Source organism: Haliotis rufescens, unplaced genomic scaffold, assembly GCF_023055435.1.
Source record: "Haliotis rufescens isolate VD_foot unplaced genomic scaffold, xgHalRufe1.0.p SCAF_18, whole genome shotgun sequence".
NCBI lineage: Eukaryota > Metazoa > Mollusca > Gastropoda > Lepetellida > Haliotidae > Haliotis > Haliotis rufescens.
In genome coordinates, this window is record NW_025963868.1 from 20,470,088 (window position 1) to 20,496,756 (window position 26,669).

The 26,669-nt window shown below is 40.2% G+C and overlaps 2 protein-coding genes across 7 annotated transcripts in view; both read left to right on the top strand.

The window, feature by feature from the left end:
* Window positions 1-15,234, top strand: part of LOC125381430 (extensin-3-like) — a 45,796-nt gene extending 30,562 nt beyond the window's left edge. Inside the window, exon 2 of the mRNA XM_048397959.1 lies at window positions 14,977-15,234. Within this exon, the coding sequence (XP_048253916.1) occupies window positions 14,977-15,234 (258 nt within the window). The remainder of the gene's footprint in view (window positions 1-14,976) is intronic.
* LOC124147998 overlaps window positions 1-26,669 on the top strand; it is a 434,301-nt gene that overhangs the window by 260,419 nt on the left and 147,213 nt on the right. For all 6 annotated transcript variants that reach the window (XM_048398395.1, XM_048398387.1, XM_048398385.1 and 3 more), the window contains 2 exons: window positions 3,334-3,447; window positions 17,791-17,886. The gene's annotated coding sequence lies outside the window, so the exon portion shown is untranslated. The remainder of the gene's footprint in view (window positions 1-3,333; window positions 3,448-17,790; window positions 17,887-26,669) is intronic.

A 26,669-nucleotide genomic window follows, 5' to 3' on the forward strand; every position in this document is an offset into this window, starting at 1 on the left:
CTTGCCACACGATGTCACGTGACGAAAAATTTGTAACCAGATTTAAAATAAGCTATTTTGTGAGAGGTGAGTTCTGGCGCAGCTGAAATATGTAAACTTAGTGACGTATTCCCTAACAACTGATTTTAGTCATGCAGTCAATTTGCGATCAGCGACACCACGAGACAGCGAGACAGTCGTGATCACGAACACTTGACGTTTAGCGTTTGTATTCAAGACCATGCTAAAAGGTGTTTGTACATTGTTGGGTACGAAACAATGTAAAACAAAAGCGGGGATATGACAAAGAGAAAACGTGCTTGTAAGGCCTGAACATGACGAGCCAGGTGTGCATTTCCTAGCTGATATATTCCACGAGACTGCCATCAACTTTGTAGCCAGATGAATGTAAGTTGCAAGTATCAAGAACAAAGAAGCGGAAGTACGTTTTATAGAATTTATGTATGTAAGTCATATTTATGTCAGGATGCAATAGATGACGTACAATGGACCTATTGTAGTCTACATACACAGCTATCTCTTGCAAATTGTTTTGTCAATTCATTATATTACTGCAAATGATTTATGACGATTTATCAAAACAGCTAATATTTAAATTCACATTTTTTAAACACTGTTGCAGATAAAACAACTGATAAACTGTGTGTTCTGAATATTAAGACATTAGCCCTCGTGAAAAATATATAACTGATAAAATTGTCAGGCTGCAACTGACATATCTTATGTGCAACAAAGATTGTCAAACCTTTCAGACTGCTTTTAGTAACTAGTAAGTGTTCCAAAGAAGATGAGGATCTCCTTGACCCCTTATATTTAAAGATTTAGAGGTTTCCTAGATCCAAAGACTTCTGCAACAAACCAGGGGGACCCCAGGATCCCTTCAGTATTTCAGTCTGTACCTAAACCCTTAGAGACTACCAGCCCAAATAGGACACTTTTAATCATTTGAAGAATATTTTAGTGTTATTATATGGAATATGATTAGCTGAGCTTACAAGACTGAGACGTTTACTAGACACAGGAACTGTACTGGTGGCTCAAGTCACAGACTGATTTCAAACACTGCTCGTTGTGAAACATATATATTCCTTTCCCCCAAATCATAATATTTTTCTTCTCCCTAATTTGATGCAAAACTGGATGATATGTATGGGAGCTGTGTGTTGTTAGAAGTATATTTTAGCATCTGGTGGTGAAGACAAAGTGCATAGCCATTTGAAAGTGATAGTCTGTATTCTGAATAAGTCACCAATCACATGTGCAGGAGTGTCTCATTTGTAGACAAAGCCCAATTAGCGGTTACAGAGCAGGATCCATGTTTAGCTTAGGGAAACAATGGCGAATGGTGGGGATCTTAAGCTATGTCATCTGTTGTGACCCAGGCTTTTCAATGCTAGTAATTCCGGTTCATTCTGATAGCATTTTGGAAGGACTAGAATTAATTGGCTAGGAAAATTAGGTTTTTACAAAGACGTAATTTTCAGACAAAAATCAGATGTGGTCGTCAGTGTTCAGCTTGAGATAAAAAGGTATGCCTATAAATGGTTGCATCTTATTCCTAATTTTGCTCATAAAACTATATATATAAAATATTTGAACACCTTGAATTCATGAATAGTCGAGTGTTCTTATCGAGTATTTATTGTATTTGACTCATCTGTTTCTGATGTTTTGTCTTTGTTGGGTGTGCCTGTGCAAGTGAAATGTTTAAAGGACAAGTTGAACAAGTTGCTAGCTTTGATAAATGTAGTCGGGTGACACAAGTAACTGAATTGTGGGAAATTAATATTACGATCTCAGAACTACAATGATCGTAAGCCTAACATGAAACATTTAGAATTATCTGGCAGGGCTGAAATAATACCAAATTTTGATCATGATTTAATTTGTAACACAGTATCCTCCTTTGGCAAAAGAGTGCAAGAAAAATCCTTATTTTGATTTGGTTGTTGTTAAATGCTAAAATATTCTAACTATGTGATGGATGCCTTTGTATAGTGGAGTTAGGACCAGACAATCCAGTGATATGAGCTGCAAGCAGTGCAGACAACTAAGAGTTGATGACACTGAGTCAGATAACCAGATCCTGTCTAGCCAATTCTTATGACAACTATAGTTCCTGGGGGGTCCTACTGGAGTAGTTTGGAGGGATATTGTCATTGATGGAAATTGATTATGATTTTGAGAAAAAATGTTATTTAAATTTTGCTAAGGGACATTTCTTACCAAAACTCCTAAGTTCTATCTTTGATAACCTACATCATCAAAACCTAGCCCCATGAATATCTGTGGTACAATTGGCCTTCAGCAACCCAGGGTTTTACGAGATGCACAAATGTGCGTCAAGTATGCACAAATGTTGAGATTTGGACGCAAAAAAAAAAGCGTACACTACATCCCGAGGGACTCACAATAATATTCACTGTACCTACAGCGCATGAAGACCAGCTACGGGTGTGTCTGTCATTTCACCCATCAATCATGACCACTGTCCACACGATCACTGATTCAGTCCAGGCTCAAAGTAATGATCAAGATGTACAGTACACAACACCATTACGATACTTCACAGGACACTCATGTTGCCTGCAAGGACCCTTTAAAATTAATTGCTGGGGTGCCCCAGGACCCCCACTTTTGTAGGTCAAGGTCACACCCTGGCAGCGGATGGTTGTCATTAGAGGAGACTAATGGTGATCAGGCTCGCTGACTTGTTTGCTGCATGTTCTTGTATCTCAGTTGCCTTGATGAATGCTCATGATGTTGATCACTGCATTGTCTGCATCGATCAGGCCCCGAGCTGGAATATTGCTGAGGGTGGTGATAAACAACACACACACAAACAATCATAAGGTGCAGCTTCCATTGTAAATATTACTTTAAGAAAAACTGCATGCACGGGCATAACTATTTGATAGACTCAAAAGTTGTACAGTAGAATTGGTACTAAAGAGTATCTAATGATTAGAATTTATAAAGAAGGGTTAGATTTTATCCAAGACTAAACACATAAACACATACCCATTTCCTCATCTCTCTCTCTCTCTCTCTCTCTCCCCCTCTCCCCCCCCCCCCCCCCCCCCCCCCCCCTCCCCCTCCACACACACACACACACAAGCCCCTGGGGCTACACTTACCACACCTTTGGCTACTCTTAAACAAAGGGTATCATCCATCCTCCTGCCTCTCTGGTGTTGCTGTTTTTCATAAATCCCCGGTAGTATTTCTGAGGATCATAAAATCATATATCAGTGTTTCTCTGCATTTCACGACCACAAGCACTGACCTGGAGAAAGGCCAAAACAATTCCAGTGTATTTGTTTCTGTTTTCAGAAAACGGCCCATGTGATGTGATGACTTGACTCACTGTCGGAGGTCGGAATCGGAGGTGGGAGGTCAAGGCTGCAGGCAGTTATATCGCCTACTGACCCTATGTCACTAAACTTGGTATGTATAAGCAGGGTGACAAAATTTATTATTATTTACCAATACTTAAAAACATATTGTTTGCTCGTATGACCGACCAAATTACCCTACTCTAAATATTTTATGGTCATTTTGACTAACCAAGAACCAACCAACTCCCTCTCACCACCTTTCAAAGCACTTCTCTAGTTATATATATAAAAGTTTTTGCTCACAAGAACTGAAGATTCAATGAGTCTATGATGACCTTGAACTTTGGGGTAATGGCAAGCACTACAATAAAACTATTATTTCATAAAATTTCATTTTAATGTCTTTCCTTAAAAACGTGCCACATTGGAGCTTGTAGGATCCAACATTTCATGCCTTTGGACCCGCTAGTTTATTACTGAAATCCCTGGACCTGAACATGGTGAAAACACTGATAGATCTGTGTTGAGGTGGGAGATTCTGAGCCCTTAATACATATGTTGGAAGTGCTTCGCGATGACGGAAGTTGGTACTTATGTTATGGAAAGGGAAAATGCTGTACCTTTTACTCTGAAAGTGTTCAAAATGAAGTCACACGTCCGAGGAAGTAGTAGTGGTTAAAAATCAGCATCTCAATAAAAGAACTCAAAGTGAATTCATTCAGTGTGTCTATTGGGGTGTCATTAAAGTTTCAAAAACGGATATATTAATGTATGATAATGTTACATTGCGCTGCCATCCATGCTCAAAGCACTGACATTATTACTCGGGTCAGTGGATCAGTGTGTGCTCGATTTCTATTCTCAGCTTCCTGGGGAGTATACATATATATATAAATATTTTGATGCCATTTCAGTCAGGGCGATGTTTTTTTGGTCTTATTTAAGTCTGATCCTGGCTCTCAGCATAATTTTGAGTACATTTTGTGTTATTACATGGGCTGTAATCAGCTGAACTTACTAGACCTAACAGAATTTTACTAGACACAGTCTTCAGACTAGTGGCTTAAGTCACAGACTGCCATTTGTTACCTGAAACTGTGTGTCGGCCAGTCTGTGCCCAAGACATTGAGTCTACAATCTGAACATGGCACTAAGCATAATTTTAATTCTTAGTATTATTGGAAGGAAAATTTTCAGCTGAGCTTAGAAGTTTGCACAAATTTTTTTCTCCGACTAATGATGAAAGTCACTCACAGCTGAACAAAATTTATATATATTGCTTCAAATATGTTTATTTCTCCATGAAAATATTTGCGAAAACCCATTTTCATCAGCAGACTAATAGAAAGTCTTCATCAATAATAAGACTAAGAACTATCATATACATAGATAATGATGTGCAACAGTGTTGGAATATTCATTCATCATATTCAATATTGGTATCATTGGATGTGTTGAGTTACATCCCTTAGACATGCCAGGATGTTCTGATAAAGTGTTCTTATCCCAGTTTGCCCAAATTATGTTTCTAGGTCTGTCAGCACCATACCTGTGCTTGTGGGTTTCACCAAAGTGGTAAACGTCTGAGACCTGCATCACTTCGGGCTTTCCTCCCACATCAAGCTGTGATATAACTGAAATACTGTTCCAAGCGGCGTTAGGCCAGCCACTCTCATTAACCTTTCACATGAAGAAACCTCTGATCCTGTGACATTAAGATAAGCCAGAACCCAGTCAATCATGGTGAGAGGGCGAAGAAGTTTTTTGTTTGGTTTGTTTGTTTTTACACCACAGTGAGCAGTATTCCAGGACAATATCCAGTGATTGACATCATGATCATCGATCTACGCAATTAGGGCATGACGACATGCATTAACCAAGTCAGTGAGCCTGACCACCTGATCCTGTTAGTCGCCTCTTACGACAAGCATGGGTTGCTGAAGACCAATTCTAATCTGTATCTTCACGGGGGTACAAGCTAGGGGGAGAAAAAGGGGGACTTCAAATATTGATCAATTGAATTAAAATACTGATCAATCAAATTCAAATACTGATCAAATGAAATGTCAGTTTACTTTCCTCTTCCTGGGTCAAGTGAGATTTGAAAAGAACATGTCAGCCAAGAATTTCACTGAGGTATCATCATTTAATTATTTTTTAATTCCTATCCTCATGGTTGGACGGCTATATCAATATATAAGGTAGAACTAGCTCCGAATCCTGCAGCTTCAACTGCCTGTTCAATGTTGACAGAAGGTAATGATAAATTAATTCAGCCATTTTTGCCCACTATGAAACATCCAGAAGACAGTGTTTAAATTGAGTGAATGTTGAGTTTTCAGGTATGGCTTCCCAATGCATTACTATAAAGTGGTCTGTGGTCTGCGTCCTGCTGTTTCTTCTATCACCAATTAGTTTTCCCCTTAATCTACAGCAAATGTATTACTCCGTCTTCAACATTTCTTGAGGGGGTAATAGTTATTCTGATGAGATTATTAATGATAGCGTCTTCTTCATCAATGTCTCTAAATGACAGTTTTAATCTTGTGAGGGGGTTATTTTGAAGATCTGTCTTTTAAAATATGTCAGTGTTAAGGCGGTTGCTCGGTATTTATGACCATATATATCAGACAGTTGATGGCTAAAAATTTACTGCTTGTTCAGACTTGGGTTCAATGACATATTTCTAAAAACACCTACCAGAAATGGCAAATATCGTGTTACCAACAGATGTATGTGAATGAATATCTGACCTCATTTCACATATATATTTTATTGCGACATACTTTTTGTGACACACAATCTTGTCAAGAGGCCCATACTGAATGTTATTGTGGAGAATATCGTGTATACTCACAGACAAAAGAAACGTGAATACCACACGTTTGTTAATATATAAAGAATTACTCATATTCAAGAGATATTAGAATGGTTCAATGCACAAACAAACATACTGTTATGTTGCGTGACCCAACGCTCATGAACGTATCACTTGTGACGTCATAGCTCCATGACTCAAGATGCACCATTTGTCTCATTCAGGATTAGCATGTAAAGTGAGCGTTGAGATCACTTGCAGCATATCGTGATAAGAATGAAGACCCCAGCGTTCGAAATTGGCACTAGTCCTGTAGTCCTTGCCAAGTGCCCATTAGTTAAGTTATCATAAGAACTAGGAGAAAATTGCGTTTTTTAAGGGTTTTGCTATATGTCGTTATTATTAGGACTAGTGGACTAAAAAGTTTAGTTTCTACTGCTGGACACTCTGTGATAACATGTGGTTTTGTCATTAAGTGGTACACACTGGAAACATCTCTTCTTTATGTACATACTTCTCTATATGTTTCTATGGTTCGCGTTTCTTATGCATTTAGTGAGGAAATACTGTCTGTATCTGAAAAATGAAAGATTTTGTGCCGGAACTACTTTCAGTCTGGTTTCAATGACACAAGAGCAAGATTGTGAAGATCAGTAACAAAATACTTAATAAATAGAGCATTTGTCCTTCCTTGTTTATCTAATCTTCTGACCTGAAAATGTTAATATCAATTTTGTCAGGCCATTCAAAATGTAATTTAACCAGAAAACCCATAGCCGTGAAGATCGGTTAGAATTGGTCTTCAGCAACCCATGTTTGTCATAAGAGGTGACTATGCGTGTCGTAAGAGGCGACTAACGGATCAGGTGGGTAGGCTCGCTGACTTGGTTGATGCATGTCATCATATCCCAATTGTGTAGATCGATGTTCATGATATCAATCACTTGATAGTCTGGTCCAGATTCAATTCCTTTTTAGAGACCACCATCATATAGCTAGAATATTGCTGAGTGTGGTGTTAAACAACAAACACAGCAAGTCAGACCAGAAAAGCAAAATATTGTGTATTGTGTATTGTATCGTCAGAATAAGCCAGTCTCCCAGACCCTAGAGAATAAATTGAAAAAGGAGTCCAACTCGAGTCTGGAATGATTTGGCAAGTATAGATTGCCTCAGCTCTACCTGAAATAAAGGATTGTTCTGGGCTCAATTTGGATTTTATTTTGTTTATTTGTAAATGTATATATTTTTAAATAGAAAACTTATATCTGGGACTAAATGTCAGTCTATGTCAGAATGATCTTACCTTTTGGGTTTCAGAAACACAATGGTGTTCAGGGAATTATCTAGGATTCAAGACTAACAGCCCTTGGCAAGCAAATTGGGAAAACAAATTGTTATTTTGTTCAAAATTGGAATTGTTTCAAATTTCTTAATTCAGAGATGTTTTAACATTGTATATTAACATTCCATTCCATCGTGAAATGGTAAACCTCCCCTCATTAATGGTTTTCCTATCGGTAAGTTACAAGGTGACCAAGCCATCACATGAGACATAGCAGGAATTGGGTTTGTTTTAATGCCAATTTGGAAATGTTTACTGACCTGGGCTGCAGACATTGGGCTGAATACCCCCTCTGAGCAGGGCTAGATATGTCCCTGGTTGATATTAACAGAATTATCTTTGGCCATTATATTTTAGATTTGGTAATCAGGATTTATCACCAAATTTAGATGAAATTGTTTCAGTGACTCCAAGGGATTTTACTAATTTAAGGGTGGTGGGTGAACAAGACTAAATCTTTTAATGGGTACAATGTGTGACACCCATGCATGGTGTACCTCGCTGTGATATTGCTGGAATATTGCTATAAGTTCTGTAAAACCGTACTCACTCCCTTACTCAATTCTAACCAGCTCCATTAGAATAAGAAAAGCCTACCTGAATAAAGTTGCGATTTTGCCTTTTTCAAAGTTTCAAAATAATGGTAAACTAAAGGGCTTTTGACTTGTATGTTTCAAAGAAACTTGAACTAAAATTCAGGTCCATAATCCTTTTTGTCAAGTATTTAATATAACAAGGTGAGGACGGTTTCGGATTGGCACCAAATAATACTTTCTGTACGGGAATCAGAAAAAAGGCTGAAGTGTTTTATATGTCTCAACATGAATGTTTAACACTTCACGTCTGTGTTGGCAGTGTGCATTTATGAATGTCGCCTTCAATGTTATTTCCGGACCGGTTGTCATAGTTTTTTACTTCTGGACATTTACCCTTAGACAGCTGAAAAAGTGCAGTGCCTGCCATGATTTTATCAAATTCAGTCACACATATTGACAGATTAACAAGTACATGCAGTTTAATGATGTGACAGATGACCTTTTTCTGGTTAAATAAAATAGTTAACTGATTCCAAATGTTTTGTAATTACTATACCAACCCGAGCAGCAACTTTCTTGCGCTGCAGTTTCCATTTTCATTGCTTAGTTGACTAGGACACTGACTGACTGATTCACTCACTCACCCACTCGACCATCCATCCACCCACACCCTCACTCACTCACTCCCGACCATCCATCCACCCACACCCTCACTCACTCACTCACCTGACCATCCATCCACCCACACCCTCACTCACACACTCACTCACCCGACCATCCATCCACCCACACCCTCACTCACTCCCGACCACTCGCTCTCACACTCACTCGCTCACTCACTCACCCACCCGACCATCCATCCACCCACACCCTCACTCACTCACTCACCCGACCATCCATCCACCCACACCCTCACTCACTCACTCCCGACCACTCGCTAGCTCACTCACTCACCCACCCGACCATCCATCCACCCACACCCTCACTCACTCACCCACCCGACCATCCATCCACCCACACCCTCACTCACTCACTCCCGACCCCTCAATCTCACACTCACTCGCTCACTCACTCCCGACCACTCAATCTCACACTCACTCGCTCACTCACTTCCACACACACTTGCTCTCACTCACTTACTCAACCGCCCACACACTCACACACTCACTCACTCTCACACTCACTCACACCCTCACTCAACCTCACTCACTCACACCCTAACTCACTCACTCACTCACACCCTCACTCACTCACTCTCACACTCACTCACACCCTCACTCAACCTCACTCACTCACACCCTAACTCACTCACTCTCACACACTCACACCCTCACTCACACCCTCACTCACTCACCCACTTACTCACTTACTCACTCACACACTCACTCACTCACACCCTCACTCACTCACACACTCGCTCGCTCACTCACTCACTCACTCACTCACTCAACCTCACTCACTCACACCCTCACTCACTCACTCACATCCTCACTCACTCACTCACTCACTCACATCCTCACTCACTCACACTCACTCACTCACACTCACTCACTCACTCACTCACACCCTCACTCACTCACCCACTTACTCACTCACTCACTCACACACTCACTCACTCACACCCTCACTCACTCACACACTCGCTCACTCACTCACTCACTCACTCACTCACTCACTCACTCACTCACTCAACCTCACTCACTCACACCCTCACTCACTCACATCCTCACTCACTCACTCACTCACATCCTCACTCACTCACACTCACTCACTCACTCACTCACACTCTCGCTCACACACTCACAGCCTCACTCACACTCACACCCTCATTCACTCACACCCTCACTCACACACACCCTCGCTCACACACTCACAGCCTCACTTACACTCACAGCCTCACTTACACTCACACCCTCACTCACTCACACCCTCGCTCACATTCACACCCTCACTCGCTCTCAGGCACACAGGTCATAACTTCTTTTCAACCAGGTTTAAATACTTGTTGACAAGCCTCGACAAGGCCAAATCTTGCATGTTTTTAACTGCATATGAATATCATGTTTAAAACATTAATCTGCCTGATAAACGTTAAACATTGATGTATATTAGAGAGAATTCACATTCAAATGATTTGTTTCAGAAAGACATTAGCTGACAGTTTCCATGGTAATGACGAATGGTGTATGCAGATGTCAGTACACTGGGCTAGAGGGGAAACATGGGATACAAATGATACCAATTGTCAACAGTTAGCAAATGCACACAAGTAGAAATCTGTGAAAATATTTGAAATTGTGTTATTCCAGTTCCACTTGGTCAGTATGAGTGCTGTAACAAAGGAGTGTTTTTGTGTTGCAAGTGTTACATTGAGAGCTTCATTTAGTCATATTGGAAAGTGGCTGAACATATTTGATGACGTTGATGAGCGGCATACTGTTTGCTTTGACAGAACCAAAAATCAGACAAAATGCCTCAAATTTAGAATCCCAGCCTTGAAAATGCTTTAATTGTAATCTGCCTTTAAAAGACTGTAATATTTTTGGTAATGTTCTTTATAAAGATTACTTGTTTTGGTCTGGTTTTAACAATTATGCCAGTCCCACAGACACAAGCCAGTGTATACCAATCAAGCTATGACATTTTATAATTAAGGGCAAGTGTTCTTAGTGAAGATCCGGGTTACAAATGCTCTTCAGCAACCAGTGCTGCTTGAGTATCAGTATCAGGTGGTCAGACCTGCTTACTTGGTTGGTGCATGTCATCGTATCCCTATTGTGTAAATTGATGCTCATGATGTTGATCTTTCATCCAAACTAGGTACATGTATTGTTCAGGGGCTCAAGTGATGCTTTTTGTTATTTTTAGGATTTGTTTTTTTCTGTTTCCATGGCAACAAGTTTTAATTTGACTCTGTTTATATTAGCGTATACTTGACATAGAAATATGAAGTTCCGAATCCCAATTCAATGGTATTGTTTTGATAATAATTGACTCTGTTCATTCTCTTGAACTAGTTGATAAGTTTTCTTGACACTTTTCACACACATAGACCAGGTTGTGAACTGGTGCTTATTGCTATTTAGGGATTTTTAGAATCTATATTCTGTTTCCATGGCAGCAAGTTTGACTTTCATATTGGTTTGTAACTGACATAGAAACATAAAGTTCCAAAATCCCAATTCCATGCTATTGTTTTGATAGCTCAATAAACTCTTGCATACGGACAGACAGATTAGATAGACATTCTCTCATCAAGATGGACTTGATGTAATAGTCAGATGATTTGTTCTTGCAAATTTGTAGGAGATGGATTTGGGAAAATAAAATAAATAATGAAAGATATAACATTTCACATTTCCAGTTTGTGATGTCGGGACCAATAGATGATCATCTTCCAGAGGCAAGGGAGTTAACTGACTATAAAAGTCCAGTTTCCACCCTTGCAGAACTAGGCTGGAGTTTCAGAGATCCATTTACTTATTTATCAGAGTTACTTGTTCAGCACCAAGTCACCACTCTCTCTACTGTCAACTGACTTTTTCAGCAGCATGTCATCACACTGTCTACTGGGGCGGTCGGGTAGCCTAGTGGTTAAAGCGTTCGCTCGTCACGCCGAAGACCCGGGTTCGATTCCCGACATGGGTACAATGTGTGAAGCCCATTTCTGGTGTCCCCCGCCGTGATATTGCTGGAATATTGCTAAAAGCGGCGTAAAACCATACACACTCACTCACTCACACACTGTCTACTGTCTAACATGACACTGTCCATGTGTGGTATATTAGACATGACCTACTCAGCAGCAAGTCATCACACTGTCTACTGACTTATTCAGCAGCAAGTCATCACACTGTGTACTGTCTAACATGACACTGTCCATGTGTGGTATATTAGACATGACCTACTCAGCAGCAAGTCATCACACTGTATACTGTCAACTGACTTATTCAGCAGCAAGTCACCATTCTCTCTACTGTCAACTGACTTATTCAGCAGCAAGTCATCACACTGTCTACTGTCAACTGACTTATTCAGCACCAAGTCACCATTCTGTCTACTGTCAACTGACTTATTCAGCAGCAAGTCATCACACTGTCTACTGTCAACTGACTTATTCAGCACCAAGTCACCATTCTGTCTACTGTCAACTGACTTATTCAGCACCAAGTCACCATTCTGTCTACTGTCTACTGACTTATTCAGCAGCAAGTCATCACACTGTCTACTGTCAACTGACTTATTCAGCACCAAGTCACCATTCTGTCTACTGTCTACTGACTTATTCAGCAGCAAGTCATCACACTGTCTACTGTCTAACATGACACTGTCCATGTGTGGTATATTAGACATGACCTAATCAGCAGCAAGTCATCACACTGTCTACTGTCTAACATGACACTGTCCATGTGTGGTATATTAGACATGACCTACTCAGCAGCAAGTCATCACACTGTCTACTGTCTAACATGACACTGCCCATGTGTGGTATATTAGACATGACCTACTCAGCAGCAAGTCATCACACTGTGTACTGTCTAACATGACACTGCCCATGTGTGGTATATTAGACATGACCTACTCAGCAGCAAGTCATCACACTGTCTACTGTCTACTGACTTATTCAGCAGCAAGTCATCACAGTGTCTACTGTCTAACATGACACTGTCCATGTGTGGTATATTAGACATGACCTACTCAGCAGCAAGTCATCACACTGTCTACTGTCTAACATGACACTGTCCATGTGTGGTATATTAGACATGACCTACTCAGCAGCAAGTCATCACACTGTGTACTGTCTAACATGACATTGTCCATGTGTGGTATATAAGACATGACCTACTCAGCAGCAAGTCATCACAGTGTCTACTGTCTACTGACTTATTCAGCAGCAAGTCATCACACTTTCTACTGTCTAACATGACACTGTCCATGTGTGGTATATTAGACATGACCTCCTCAGCAGCAAGGCATCACACTGTCTACTGTCTAACAACACACTGTCCATGTGTTGTATATTAGACATGACCTAATCAGCAGCAAATCATCACACTGTCTACTGTCTAACATGACACTGCCCATGTGTGGTATATTAGACATGACCTACTCAGCAGCAAGTCATCACACTGTCTACTGTCTAACATGACACTGCCCATGTGTGGTATATTAGACATGACCTACTCAGCACCAATTCATCACAGTGTCTACTGTCTAACATGACACTGCCCATGTGTGGTATATTAGACATGACCTACTCAGCAGCAAGTCATCACACTGTCTACTGTCTAACATGACACGGCCCATGTGTGGTATATTAGACATGACCTAATCAGCAGCAAGTCATCACACTGTCTACTGTCTAACATGACACTACCCATGTGTGGTATATTAGACATGACCTACTCAGCAGCAAGTCATCACAGTGTCTACTGTCTAACATGACACTGTCCATGTGTGGTATATTAGACATGACCTACTCAGCAGCAAGTCATCACACTGTCTACTGACTTATTCAGCAGCAAGTCATCACACTGTGTACTGTCTAACATGACACTGTCCATGTGTGGTATATTAGACATGACCTAATCAGCAGCAAGTCATCACACTGTCTACTGTCTAACATGACACTGTCCATGTGTGGTATATTAGACATGACCTACTCAGCAGCAAGTCATCACACTGTCTACTGACTTATTCAGCAGCAAGTCACCATTCTCTCTACTGTCAACTGACTTATTCAGCACCAAGTCATCACACTGTCTACTGTCAACTGACTTATTCAGCAGCAAGTCATCACACTGTCTACTGTCAACTGACTTATTCAGCACCAAGTCACCATTCTGTCTACTGTCAACTGACTTATTCAGCACCAAGTCACCATTCTGTCTACTGTCTACTGACTTATTCAGCAGCAAGTCATCACACTGTCTACTGTCAACTGACTTATTCAGCACCAAGTCACCATTCTGTCTACTGTCTACTGACTTATTCAGCAGCAAGTCATCACACTGTCTACTGTCTAACATGACACTGTCCATGTGTGGTATATTATACATGACCTACTCAGCAGCAAGTCATCACACTGTCTACTGTCTAACATGACACTGTCCATGTGTGGTATATTAGACATGACCTACTCAGCAGCAAGTCATCACACTGTCTACTGTCTACTGACTTATTCAGCAGCAAGTCATCACAGTGTCTACTGTCTAACATGACACTGTCCATGTGTGGTATATTAGACATGACCTACTCAGCAGCAAGTCATCACACTGTCTACTGTCTAACATGACACTGCCCATGTGTGGTATATTAGACATGACCTCAGTACCAAGTCATCACACTGTCTACTGTCTAACATGACACTGCCCATGTTTGGTATATTAGACATGACCTACTCAGCAGCAAGTCATCACACTGTGTACTGTCTAACATGACACTGCCCATGTGTGGTATATTAGACATGACCTACTCAGCAGCAAGTCATCACACTGTCTACTGTCTAACATGACACTGTCCATGTGTGGTATATTAGACATGACCTACTCAGCAGCAAATCATCACACTGTGTACTGTCTACTGACTTATTTAGCAGCAAGTCATCACAGTGTCTACTGTCTAACATGACACTGTCCATGTGTGGTATATTAGACATGACCTACTCAGCAGCAAGTGATCACACTGTCTACTGTCTACTGACTTATTTAGCAGCAAGTCATCACAGTGTCTACTGTCTAACATGACACTGTCCATGTGTGGTATATTAGACATGACCTACTCAGCAGCAAGTCATCACACTGTCTACTGTCTAACATGACACTGTCCATGTGTGGTATATTAGACATTTTATGATTTATCTCCACACTATTGTGGTCCACTTACACAAATCACAAACTTCTTTCATAATTCCTACCCAATGTGGACCCTGTCGGATAGAAAGCACCACACCTGATTAATGTTCTCTATGGTGAAGTTATTGACCATCTTAACAAAGCCAGCATGAGTCGGCCTCCCCAGGAGTCCCTGCACAACCCTCAGGCTACACTGAAGTATGGGAAATTAGTTCCGAGGATTAGGAAGCTAGCCTGCTATGGCATATTAAGAAATAGTGACAATCGCAAACTGTTCAGGAAACTGAACATGACCAGTTCACAAGCTTCCAGGAAAGGGATGAGTTACAAGTCACAGAGTTAACTCCAGCTTAGTGTTGGAGAAGCTGGTGATGGTAAGGGAGAGCCATCAGCTGGAGTGCCAGGGTGCTTGTGTGTGTATGAGTTTGTTGTTTTACTCTGCACACACAAATACTTGAACGACACAGAAGTATATGACAGCTGCTTGTAAGTAAACGATTCAAGACCAGACAATCCTGTGATGTGAGGAACGATCCATGCAGTCAGGGTATGATGACACACAAACAACAAAATCACTGAATCTCACTACCAGATCCATTTCAGCGAACTGCAACTTTTGCCACTGGTCCGAAGCCCGAGTCTAGTAAAATTCTGTTGAGTCTAGTAGGCTCACTGACAAGGCAATGTTATAACACTACAATGTACAACAGGAAATGCAATGAGCCAAGGTCTGGCTAGTAGGTTTTTTTTTTTTTTCTAAAGATAGTTTTCAGGTATGTGCATAATCCATATTTAATGGCTAGCGATCTGGACTTGTAGAAATGTAAACATAGTGACAAGGATTAAATTTCATTCGCCTTGAGGCAAGTAATCATGTTTTCATTAAGTCATCCAATATTAGCCTCCAAGCTGTGACACACGATACCTTGAAGATGACCTGGTCGAGACAAGTGTGGATGTATGCTATAGTCAATTAGCTGCAAACTCATACTGAGGAAATGCTAAATAGATATATACCCAAAAGCAACAACTTGTCTTAAATAGCAGGAAAGTTATTTATTTGTCAATAGGACCTCATCACCAATATTTCAGACATTGTCATGTAGGGTAGGAAAAGTTGTTTAACATACTCTCTTGTAATTGTTGATGGGTTTTTTGCCTGTTATAAGGGGGTCTGCACTGTAAACTGAACAGCCCTACAATTGCACGTGAAATTCGCGTGTGTTAGGCCAACCCACTACTGTCTTTTTTGTAATAAAAATCCTGTCAAATGAAAAGTCTAAATCAAAAGCGCCCTGTCTGTAGTAGTTAAAGGGAATATACAGTGAGAATCTGTAAAATATTCTCAAAGGAATGTAGGCATGTTCTTGGTATTGCTATTCAACTAATTTCAAATGAAAATAATAAAATAAACAGAACAAGCTCAATATATCATTTTCCCATGAAAATCCGTGATAGAATAGGTCTTCAGCAACCCATGCTTGCCGTAAAGGCGACTATGCTTGTCGTAAGAGGCGACTAACGGGATCGGGTGGTCAGGCTCGCTGACTTGGTTGATGCATGTCATCGTATCCCAATTGCGTGGATCAATGTTCATAATGTCAGTCACTGGATTGTCTGGTCCGGACTTGATTATTTACAGACCACTGTCATATAGTTGGACTATTGCTGAGTGCGGCGTTAAACAACAAACAATGTGGTACTTGATGAAATTCACAGGTGATTTGAAAACCTTGCCTTTGATAGGCATTACTTAGAAGTTGAGGAATGACAAAATAGTAACGATTTATGGATCTTGCTTGACAATGGTATAAGCATCTATACTGAAACGTCGCCTTTACAGTATTAAAGAAGTTGTTATCCATAAATTGTGTCTACCTTGGTATTTCATGTTTGTAATTATTGCAATTCAGAGGGGGGTAAAGATTCACATTGTGAAAGAGATGGTTTAGATCATGCAACTGTCAGTCAAATTGTTATGCAGTTGACAGTGACAGTGACAATGAAAATATTTCAGAATAGAAGTTATGAGACTGTCCCTGTGTTCCGCGATGGCCTTCAGCTGTTATGTTTATTACACAAACTCCCTTGGTACAACAGGCATGAAACCACCAACAATTACATGAGAGTTGGTTAAACAACTTTTTTTTACTTCATGACAATGTCTGAAATTATGGTGACGAGTTGGTATGGACAAATAAATAACTTTCATGACATTTAAGACGAATTGTTGCTTTCGGATGTATATATTTGCATTTTATCTGTCTGATTTTGCAGCCAACGGACAGTAGCATTGAAAGTATACTACTCAAAACGAGTACACTACGTAAAGAACGCCCACAAATGGCTTCCAGACAATCGTCCACCCAGACTGGTCACTCCGAGTATCCTTGAGTTGTATACTTGAAGGCAGCACCAATCAGTGTTTGGAAACAGTGGGGCCTGACTATATACTATGGTGTCCTCGAGGTCGGTGGCTAGACTCCGCAACCTCAGCCACAAGACTGGTTGGCTCTCAGACCATTCAGATAGAGCATGGATATTGCAAAATGCCATACAACAAACCAAAGTATAGGACTCAATGTAAAATAGGAATTTTCTAAATGAAAGTATTTTTAATAAATTTCACAATTTAAAAATCTAAAAGAAATTCTTATAGTAAACCTGACCATCATCTGTGACAGTGAACTATGTTGTTTAACTCTCTAATATATTCTTCAAAAATTGAATTGATAAAAAAAGTGTACGAATATAAAGGTTGAAAGTTGATGATCCTAAATATCTGAGAATTTCACTGAACCAGTGACCTAGATATTATGTGACTGACTCCATTTCCTCAAAGGTATCTTCAGCTGACCTAATGGACGAGGCTTTAGATTCATTGTGTTTTCTGTCACAGGCCGAGACAAAAAGCGCTGATCCTGACCTCAGTCATAAAGACTGAAACAAGTCTCGGACTCAACAATAAGCGGACCACTGTCTCCTCAGCCCATTGGTGAGTACACGATGCATGCTACATATACAGCTCTGTTTGTCTTTGCCGGTAAACTTGTCCTTAGTTTGTTTTGTCCGAGACTAGTGATCCGCGTGTTGAAAGTGTGTAACAAACAGGTCATTGAGTCGGGCGTTCAGTGAGTGAGATTTACAGGGAGGGTAGATTTGGAGGGGCTAAACGCTCCGGTAGTTGCCAGATGGCTGTGGTTTTGTGGCTTACTTTGATACTACCGGTGTCTGACAGTATTGTGTTGATGTCACTGACCTCAGACTCGGGTAGCTGAGGTCAGTACAGGTTGAGGGGCTCGAGATCACTAGTTTGGGATGTATTGGATGCAAGGCTTTGGTGTGTGTACAGTTTTTTATGTAGGGTCAGGTCAGGTGGCTATGTCAGGTCAATATGCGGCAATAGTATGTGAAACTAGGATATTCCTAAAATAAAATAAACAACTATTATCAACAATGGTGTAAATTAAACGTGTAAGTCAGGGGGTCCTTGTCAAAACCCAAATGTTAAAATCTAAAGATTTAGGAGCACCTGATTCTAGTACCACAGCAGATATCCCTTGAACAATGCATAGGTTATAACTCCTTGACTGTCATGGTTCATTTAGAACACTGATCACTTGCACTGTGATGTTTTTGAAATGAAGCATACATGTCAAAGGGCCCTTGTTATTACCATAATGTAAAATATTAATATTTAGTATGGCTAATTAGATCGCTAATTGGAATTATTGTTGATTGAAAGAAACATTAACGATTATGGATATGAAATTGTTGTCGTCGATTATAACTTGCATAAACTATTGTGATGAAGTTTAGATTTACCAAAACAGACTTGTTATTTCCAACATGTCAATTGTCGAAGACGGAAAGCAACTGTTTTTGTTATATCTCTTAAGTCAATCCATGCATAAATGTGTCTCTGCTCCCAAGTGGGGTGAAATATGTTGATTTCTTTCGGAACTTTTTTTATATTTGCTTAAGTTACTTCCCCAATATTTATTGATAATTGCTAGATATTTGGTTAGCGATTATCTCCATGATCTATATCAGTGGCCAGCCCTAATATTTAGTTGCCCTTAGATTCTCTGATAAAGGCCCAATTCTCAAGGTCTTTACTTCATAATGACTGGTTGAGCTCTCAAAAACCTCAATTTTCTGTATATGTACTAAATAGGTAAGTAAAGATACATCTAGTTAATTGCAGCACATTGAGTCCAATATGATACAATGTTATCTGACTGAACTGTATATAATTTATATTTTTATTATTTTGTCTTGTGAATAACAACAAGGCAGACGAAGGAAACAAACCATATTTTATGTGTAAGTGAACAAAACCAAGTACATGGGAGTTTCCTAATGTACCAGAAACCCATTCTTGCAGTAAGAGGCAACTGTGCTTGTTGTAAGTGGCCACTGTGTTGTCGTAAGAGGCAACTGTGCTTGTTGTAAGTGGCCACTGTGTTGTCGTAAGAGGCCACTGTGGTTGTTGTAAGAGGCAACTGTGCTGTCATAAGAGGCAACTGTGCTTGTCGTAAGAGGCGACTGAGCACAGGTCAGCAGTAGAAACTAACATTTTTAGTCCACTAGTCTTTATAATGATAACATATCCCTTAAAACCCTTTAAAAAGTAGTTTGGCGAGGATGACAGGACTAGTGCCAGTTTCTGACATTGCACTGTGGAACTTAACATGACGTCAACTGAGAGTGTACAGGTTACTTTGTTAACGACACTTTGGTAACACGCGGGCTTCCAGAAAGGATAGCCCACTTGCCCCCTCCAACAAACCAGTCTTATGCAGTCATGAATATTCATAGGGTGTCTGATCCCCTCATGAATATTGATGAGACCCCCAGCAGAGCCTGGTGGTTCATTGCTCCACTCTGGCCAAGATCCACCAGGTTTGTGTGCCAAGTGTGTACTCTGTCTACGACCAGCACAACACAGTAGCTTCTCTTTGTCGAATTGGTATAACCTCGCCTGTAGCCCCGCAAAGAATCTTTTTCATGTTTCTTAATTTAGATACTGCGTTTTTGCAATCATTCTTGTGTTGGTCTTTTGTCTGGAGAAGTGTCACTTGTTTCGGGGATATCAAAAATTCAGACAAGGGTTTTTGTGTTTTATATTGGATGGTTTTTGGACAGTGTAATATAGGAACATTAAGTGTCAATGCGATATGATGATATAGACTTTACAAATTTTAAACGAGTTTATAACTTAAATTTAACTATTTTGAGATGACTTAAATGTTACATATTTGTTAAATTTATCTCTCACTTATGATGCTTAGCTGAGCAGTTTTTGACCTGAAACTGATTTTTTTTACTTGAAATTGGAAATCTAGATCTGAACATATACATGTTAAGGTTTAAGTTTATGCTTGTAACCTTTTGGCTTAAAAAGATGGTTTGTGAGATAAAAAGTGAGATTGTGTGTTAAGTAGTGTTTAGTTGTTTTTAGTAGTGTTTTGAAGCGTATATCACTGGCTTCCTATAATATCATTGTTGGATATAAGTGCCTGCTCATAGGCCCGTGGCAGGTAGATCTTGTGTCGGGCCCGTGGCAGGTAGATCTTGTGTCAGGCCCGTGGCAGGTAGATCTTGTGTCGGGCCCGTGGCAGGTAGATCTTGTGTCGGGCCCGTGGCAGGTAGATCTTGTGTCGGCCCCGTGGCAGGTAGATCTTTTTTCGGGCCCGTGGCAGGTAGATCTTGTGTCGGCCCCGTGGCAGGTAGATCTTGTGTCGGGCCCGTGGCAGGTAGATCTTGTGTCGGCCCGTGGCAGGTAGATCTTGTGTCGGGCCCGTGGCAGGTAGATCTTGTGTCGGGCCCGTGGCAGGTAGATCTTGTGTCGGGCCCGTGGCAGGTAGATCTTGTGTCAGGCCCGTGGCAGGTAGATCTTGTGTCGGGCCCGTGGCAGGTAGATCTTGTGTCGGGGCCCGTGGCAGGTAGATCTTGTGTCGGGCCCGTGGCAGGTAGATCTTGGGTCGGGCCCGTAGTTTGAAATTTGGATGGGTCCTTATGGCCTGCAGTAAATTTTCATGTCAAATTATTTTGACACAATTACCTGCAATTTTGTTTAATGAGGGCCTGAAGAGTTTAGTCTGGGTCTCCAGCTTTTCACATGTACAACCAATTAATAATCAATTAATTATCACTTGGTTTAGCTAGTGATAAAAAATGATAAAAATGATTATTTTGATCCAGAGAATACAGACAATCATGGTCATCATGATTAGGTTGTTTTTAATTATTAATTTGCAACCCTGATTACCATATATGTATATTTCTAATTGCCTCAGGTTGGGATTGCAGTGATTTTGCTCGAGACAAATGGCACTAAAACATTTACATGATGTTATTAACTTTGATCTGAAGGCCATTTTTGATAGCAGTCAAGTCTGTCCCAGAAAATGAATGGGTCTGAGCGCCTTGACTCTGTATACACTAGCGGGGTCATCCGGTGGACCAGATACAGCTCTATTGGTCAGTGTGTGTGTGTAGACAGTGGCCACAAGTTGTTCAAGGGCAGGGGCTGTCTGGCAGGGGTGTCTGTCTCCTGTATTGAGGTCACTGTTTAAATATATTCAGTCTGAAAATGTCCCCCCAACTACCGCTATATGCTGTCCAGGGTTTTATGCAACACAGAAATGTGTGTCCAGTACGCACAAATGTATAAAATGGACACAGAAAAAAGACTATTTTGCATCCCAAGGGACGCACAATAAAAAATCCATTGTCCAAAATTCTTGAAAAGAAATATAAAAGTATCTGTATTAAAGTAATTATTAAATCTTACAGCACAGTACACTATACCATATCCTTACTTAACTGGCCCCTCATATACCCTCAGCCTGTAATGACCTTGAAATGAGTAATTGGGGGTCGGTCCTCTCACCCCTAGTTTTGTAGGTCAAGGTAAAACCCTGATGTTTCATGTAAGATGTGTGGGTTGCAGATAGATCGTCATTTGTAATGAGGAAAGGGAGGATGTAAATTTACATTATTAATTTTTCAATATAACTTTGATTACTGCTAATTTGAAAGATACTCTCTCATCGCCATCGTAGTTATTTTAAAGATTGGTAGAATAGTTTAAACTTTATATATTTATCTAAAAATATTTTACCCAAACACAATTAGGTGTTGTTTTACTGATCCAAACAAATGGTTATTTTACAAGAGAAAACAAGTTTTTTAAGTTAAGTTTATTTTTCGAAAACACTCTTTACACTCTAATGGCCTCTCAAATTAATAAATAAGTTTTGAAATGATTATTATTTTGGTGTCCTTTTAAGGACATTTTTGACTAACCTTCTAAATATTGCATCGCAATGAAAAATAGATAAAATAATATTGAAAGAATATTGACAATGTTGAATCAAGGATTTAGTTTAAATAACTCCTTGAGTTTCAGAAATATGTCAGTGGAATAAATTGAGTCATTAAGTCTTGTGTGAACCAAGTAAACTGTATAACTAAAGGTGATCCATACAAACCAAAACATTTGGCCTAATAATCCATATAATGTTTGTTTGTTGTTCAACGCGCACTCAGTAATATGCCAGCTTTATGACATCGGTCTGTAAATAATTGAGTCTGGACCAGACAATCCAGTGATTGATATCATGAGCATCGATCTATGCAGTTGAGCTATGCATCGACCAAGTCAGCAAAGCCGACTACTAGTCCGCCACCTCTTATGACAAGCAGTGCTGCCTTTTACGGCAAGTATTGGTTGCTGAAGACCTGTGTCAATATAAGATATATAACACCAATAATCGATATATATTGATTGGTATCAATGTTAGTTATTCCGACTTGACCACCTGTACCCCTTTACCTGAATGAAAGACGTGTTTGTTTGTTTGTTTGTTTGTTTGTTTGTTTAACACAGAACTCAGCAAATATTCTAGCCACATGTAAGTAATTGAGTCTGGACAAGACAAGACGAGGCAAGACAATCCAGTGCTGGATATTGTGAGCAACAATCCATGCCATGGGGTACGATGACACACACCAGATCACCAAGGATCACCTTTTATCCTTTTGGCCGCCTGGTACAACAATCTTAAGTTGCTGAGGACCAGTTATATGGAATAAGAAGATGTAAATAATTATTTTTCTGTGGACGAGCGATATTCCTGTACACTGATCCTATTGAACATCGGAAAGTACATTTTCGGAAGATTATCTAAGAAAATGTGTGTGCCTATACTGAACACCAAATGTTAGGGTACATGACTATTTTGGGTGATATTTAGTTGCTGTGAAGACTGAGCACACCAGTTCATATTAGTATCCCCCGAACATATTGATGATCCCTAATATACTTTGATCAGGATATATTGAAGTAGATTTTGAAGGGCAAGAGTTCTCATGTGACGTTACTCGAGACTGGTCAAGAGACTGATTTGAGAAATTAATGACTTTTTTAGCTAAAGGAACTTCTCCAGTTACCTGTTGCATGGAAAGGTTGTGATGATGGATAAATGCCATCTGAAGATGATGAAACATCTTCTGTTCATCCACAATGACTCTGGTAGGCTGAGAGAAAATATCTACGTTTCCAATTTCAGTCCATCCCAAAATAGGCTGGGTAGGCCTGTGTTGTTTGTTTCCTACTTTTCTAGAATACATCCCCAGCAACCCTGGTGTATCTACAGGGTTCATACAGGCTTGAAAAAGCCTTCAATTTTAAGGTTACTTATGGAAAGACTTGATTTTCAGTGTCAACCTTGAAAAGCCTTGAAAATCACCAAAATTACTTAAAAGCCTTGAATTTGTACACAATGTACATGTTAATCAAAGTATCAAAGAACACCAAAATATGTACAAAAGAGGTTTCAGTGAGATTTATCACAGTGATAGATCTGTGTGCCAAAGAAAACTGGAGAATTCATGACTGAGTTCATTTATTTTTTTTGTTGAAAAATAAATCTTGTTGGAAAATGTGTGATGGTTATACTGCTTTTAGGTCTTATGACTAATATTTGAGTATGCTGGATTTGGTAAAATATTGACTGATGAAGGCTAATGACGCGACAAAAAAAGCCTTGACAATGTCAGTCGGCAGCCTTGAAAAGGTCTTGCATTTTTGTGTTCCCTCTCTGTATGAACCTTGACCTAAGGAGATGGCGTTTTGGATGAGTTGCAGGGTTGATGAGATGCAGGGTTGATGAGTTGCAGGGTTGATGAGATGCACGGTTGATGAGTTGCAGGGTTGATGAGATGCAGGGTTGATGAGTTGCAGGGTTGATGAGTTGCAGGGTTGATGAGTTGCATGGTTGATGAGTTGCAGGGTTGATGAGTTGCGGGGTTGATGAGTTGCGGGGTTGATGCGTTGCAGGGTTGATAAGATGCAGGGTTGATGAGTTGCAGGGTTGATAAGATGCAGGGTTGATGAGTTGCAGGGTTGATGAGATGCAGGGTTGATGAGTTGCAGGGTTGATAAGATGCAGGGTTGATGAGTTGCAGGGTTGATAAGATGCAGGGTTGATGAGTTGCAGGGTTGATAAGATGCAGGGTTGATGAGTTGCAGGATTGATAAGATGCAGGGTTGATGAGTTGCAGGGTTGATGAGTTGCGGAGTTGATGCGTTGCAGGGTTGATAAGATGCAGGGTTGATGAGTTGCAGGATTGATGAGATGCAGGGTTGATGCGTTGCAGGGTTGATAAGATGCAGGGTTGATGAGTTGCAGGATTGATGAGATGCAGGGTTGATGAGTTGCAGGGTTGATGAGTTGGATGATTGAGAGTCTGTCTACCCCAGCTTCATGGATGGTTGTTCATGATATCAATCACTGGATTGAATGGTCCAGACTTGTAGACCCCCATTATCTGGAATGTGAATATTGGAACATATATTTTCTCTCGCTAAATGACTCGTTGATCCTTAGTGAAGTGCAACAAGGCTCAGGGTTGCGGTGGAAACTGGAAACATGTACCGTATTTGACGTAATAAGCACATAGGGCACTCTCAAAATTAGAAATAGGGGACTTTTATTAGAATAAAATTATGAGTTGAAAGCTCGTTTATTAGAATAAAATTATGAGTTGAAAGCTTGTTTGTGGTTTATGCTGACAGCCTGAAATGAAACAAAAGAAAAGTATGTGGGTATTATTCACGACAGATAAATTTTTTCAGAATTTAATTGCCCATAATTATGGGTGCATATAACACACGAGTGTGTATTATACACAAATAAATAAGTCTCGTGTACACTGATCAATCGGAAGGGGTGCTAATTGGGATTGTTCACTAGCCACTGTATTAGCAAATATCACCGTGGGCGCTTATTACGTTGAATACGGTATATTATTTTGGTCTTGCTGAGACCCATTTACAAAACTTGTGAACATGTTGTTGTGGCCTTCACTTATTTTGAAGCTTTTCTATTAAGGCTTTTTTTCAAGTAAGAATATACTAAATAAGAGGAAGAAGAAATGCTGTGACATCAGTGAAGTATAACATTCTGACACTGCCCATATTTGGAGAATGTTGAATGTTGTTGGTCGTGAGGGTTGTTCATGCTAGAGATAGTTGTGTTGTTCATTGTTGTTTTATAGTCGGTAGTGTTGTGAATGTAAAACAGTAGACGTAGTGTAATGTGTTTGAAGGTAGGTACCTTTCTTTTGTTGATGACAACCTTGTCTTTACATACATCGAAACCACACATTTCTCTACTGATCTGACACATCCGTACCCTGTACAGTGCTGAATACACCACCCTGATTACAACCATACATCACCACCCTGATATACAACCATATATCACCACTCTGATTACAACCATATATCACCACCCTGATATACAACCATATATCACCACCCTGATTACAACCATACATCACCACCCTAATATACAACCATATATCACCACCCTGATATACATCCATACATCACCACCCTGATATACAACCATATATCACCACCCTGATATACAACCATATATCACCACCCTGATTACAACCATACATCACCACCCTGATACACAACCATATATCACCACCCTGATATACAACCATATATCACCACCCTGATTACAACCATACATCACCACCCTGATTACAACCATATATCACCACCCTGTACACCACCCTGATATATACAACCATACATCACCACCCTGATATACAACCATATATCACCACCCCGATTACAACCATATATCACCACCCTGATTACAACCATACATCACCACCCTGATTACAACCATATATCACCACCCTGATATACAACCATATATCACCACCCTGATATACAACCATACATCACCACCCTGATATTCAACCATACATCACCACCCTGATATACAACCATATATCACCACCCTGATATACAACCATATATAACCACCCTGATATACAACCATATATCACCACCCTGATATACAACCATATATCACCACCCTGTACACCACCCTGATATACAACCATATATCACCACCCTGATTACAACCATACATCACCACCCTGATTACAACCATACATCACCACCCTGATTACAACCATATATCACCACCCTGATATACAACCATACATCACCACCCTGTACACCACCCTGATATACAACCATATATCACCACCCTGATATACAACCATATATCACCACCCTGTACACCACCCTGGTCTGCTTACTCAGGACCCACCCGAATATCCGAGTTACCCCATCACTTCCCTGACGGAAACATGTATTTGCAAATGTGCTAGTGATCAATATCATTTCAGGGAAATACCAACTGGTGTATGTATACCGTATTCCTCACAAATTTTAAA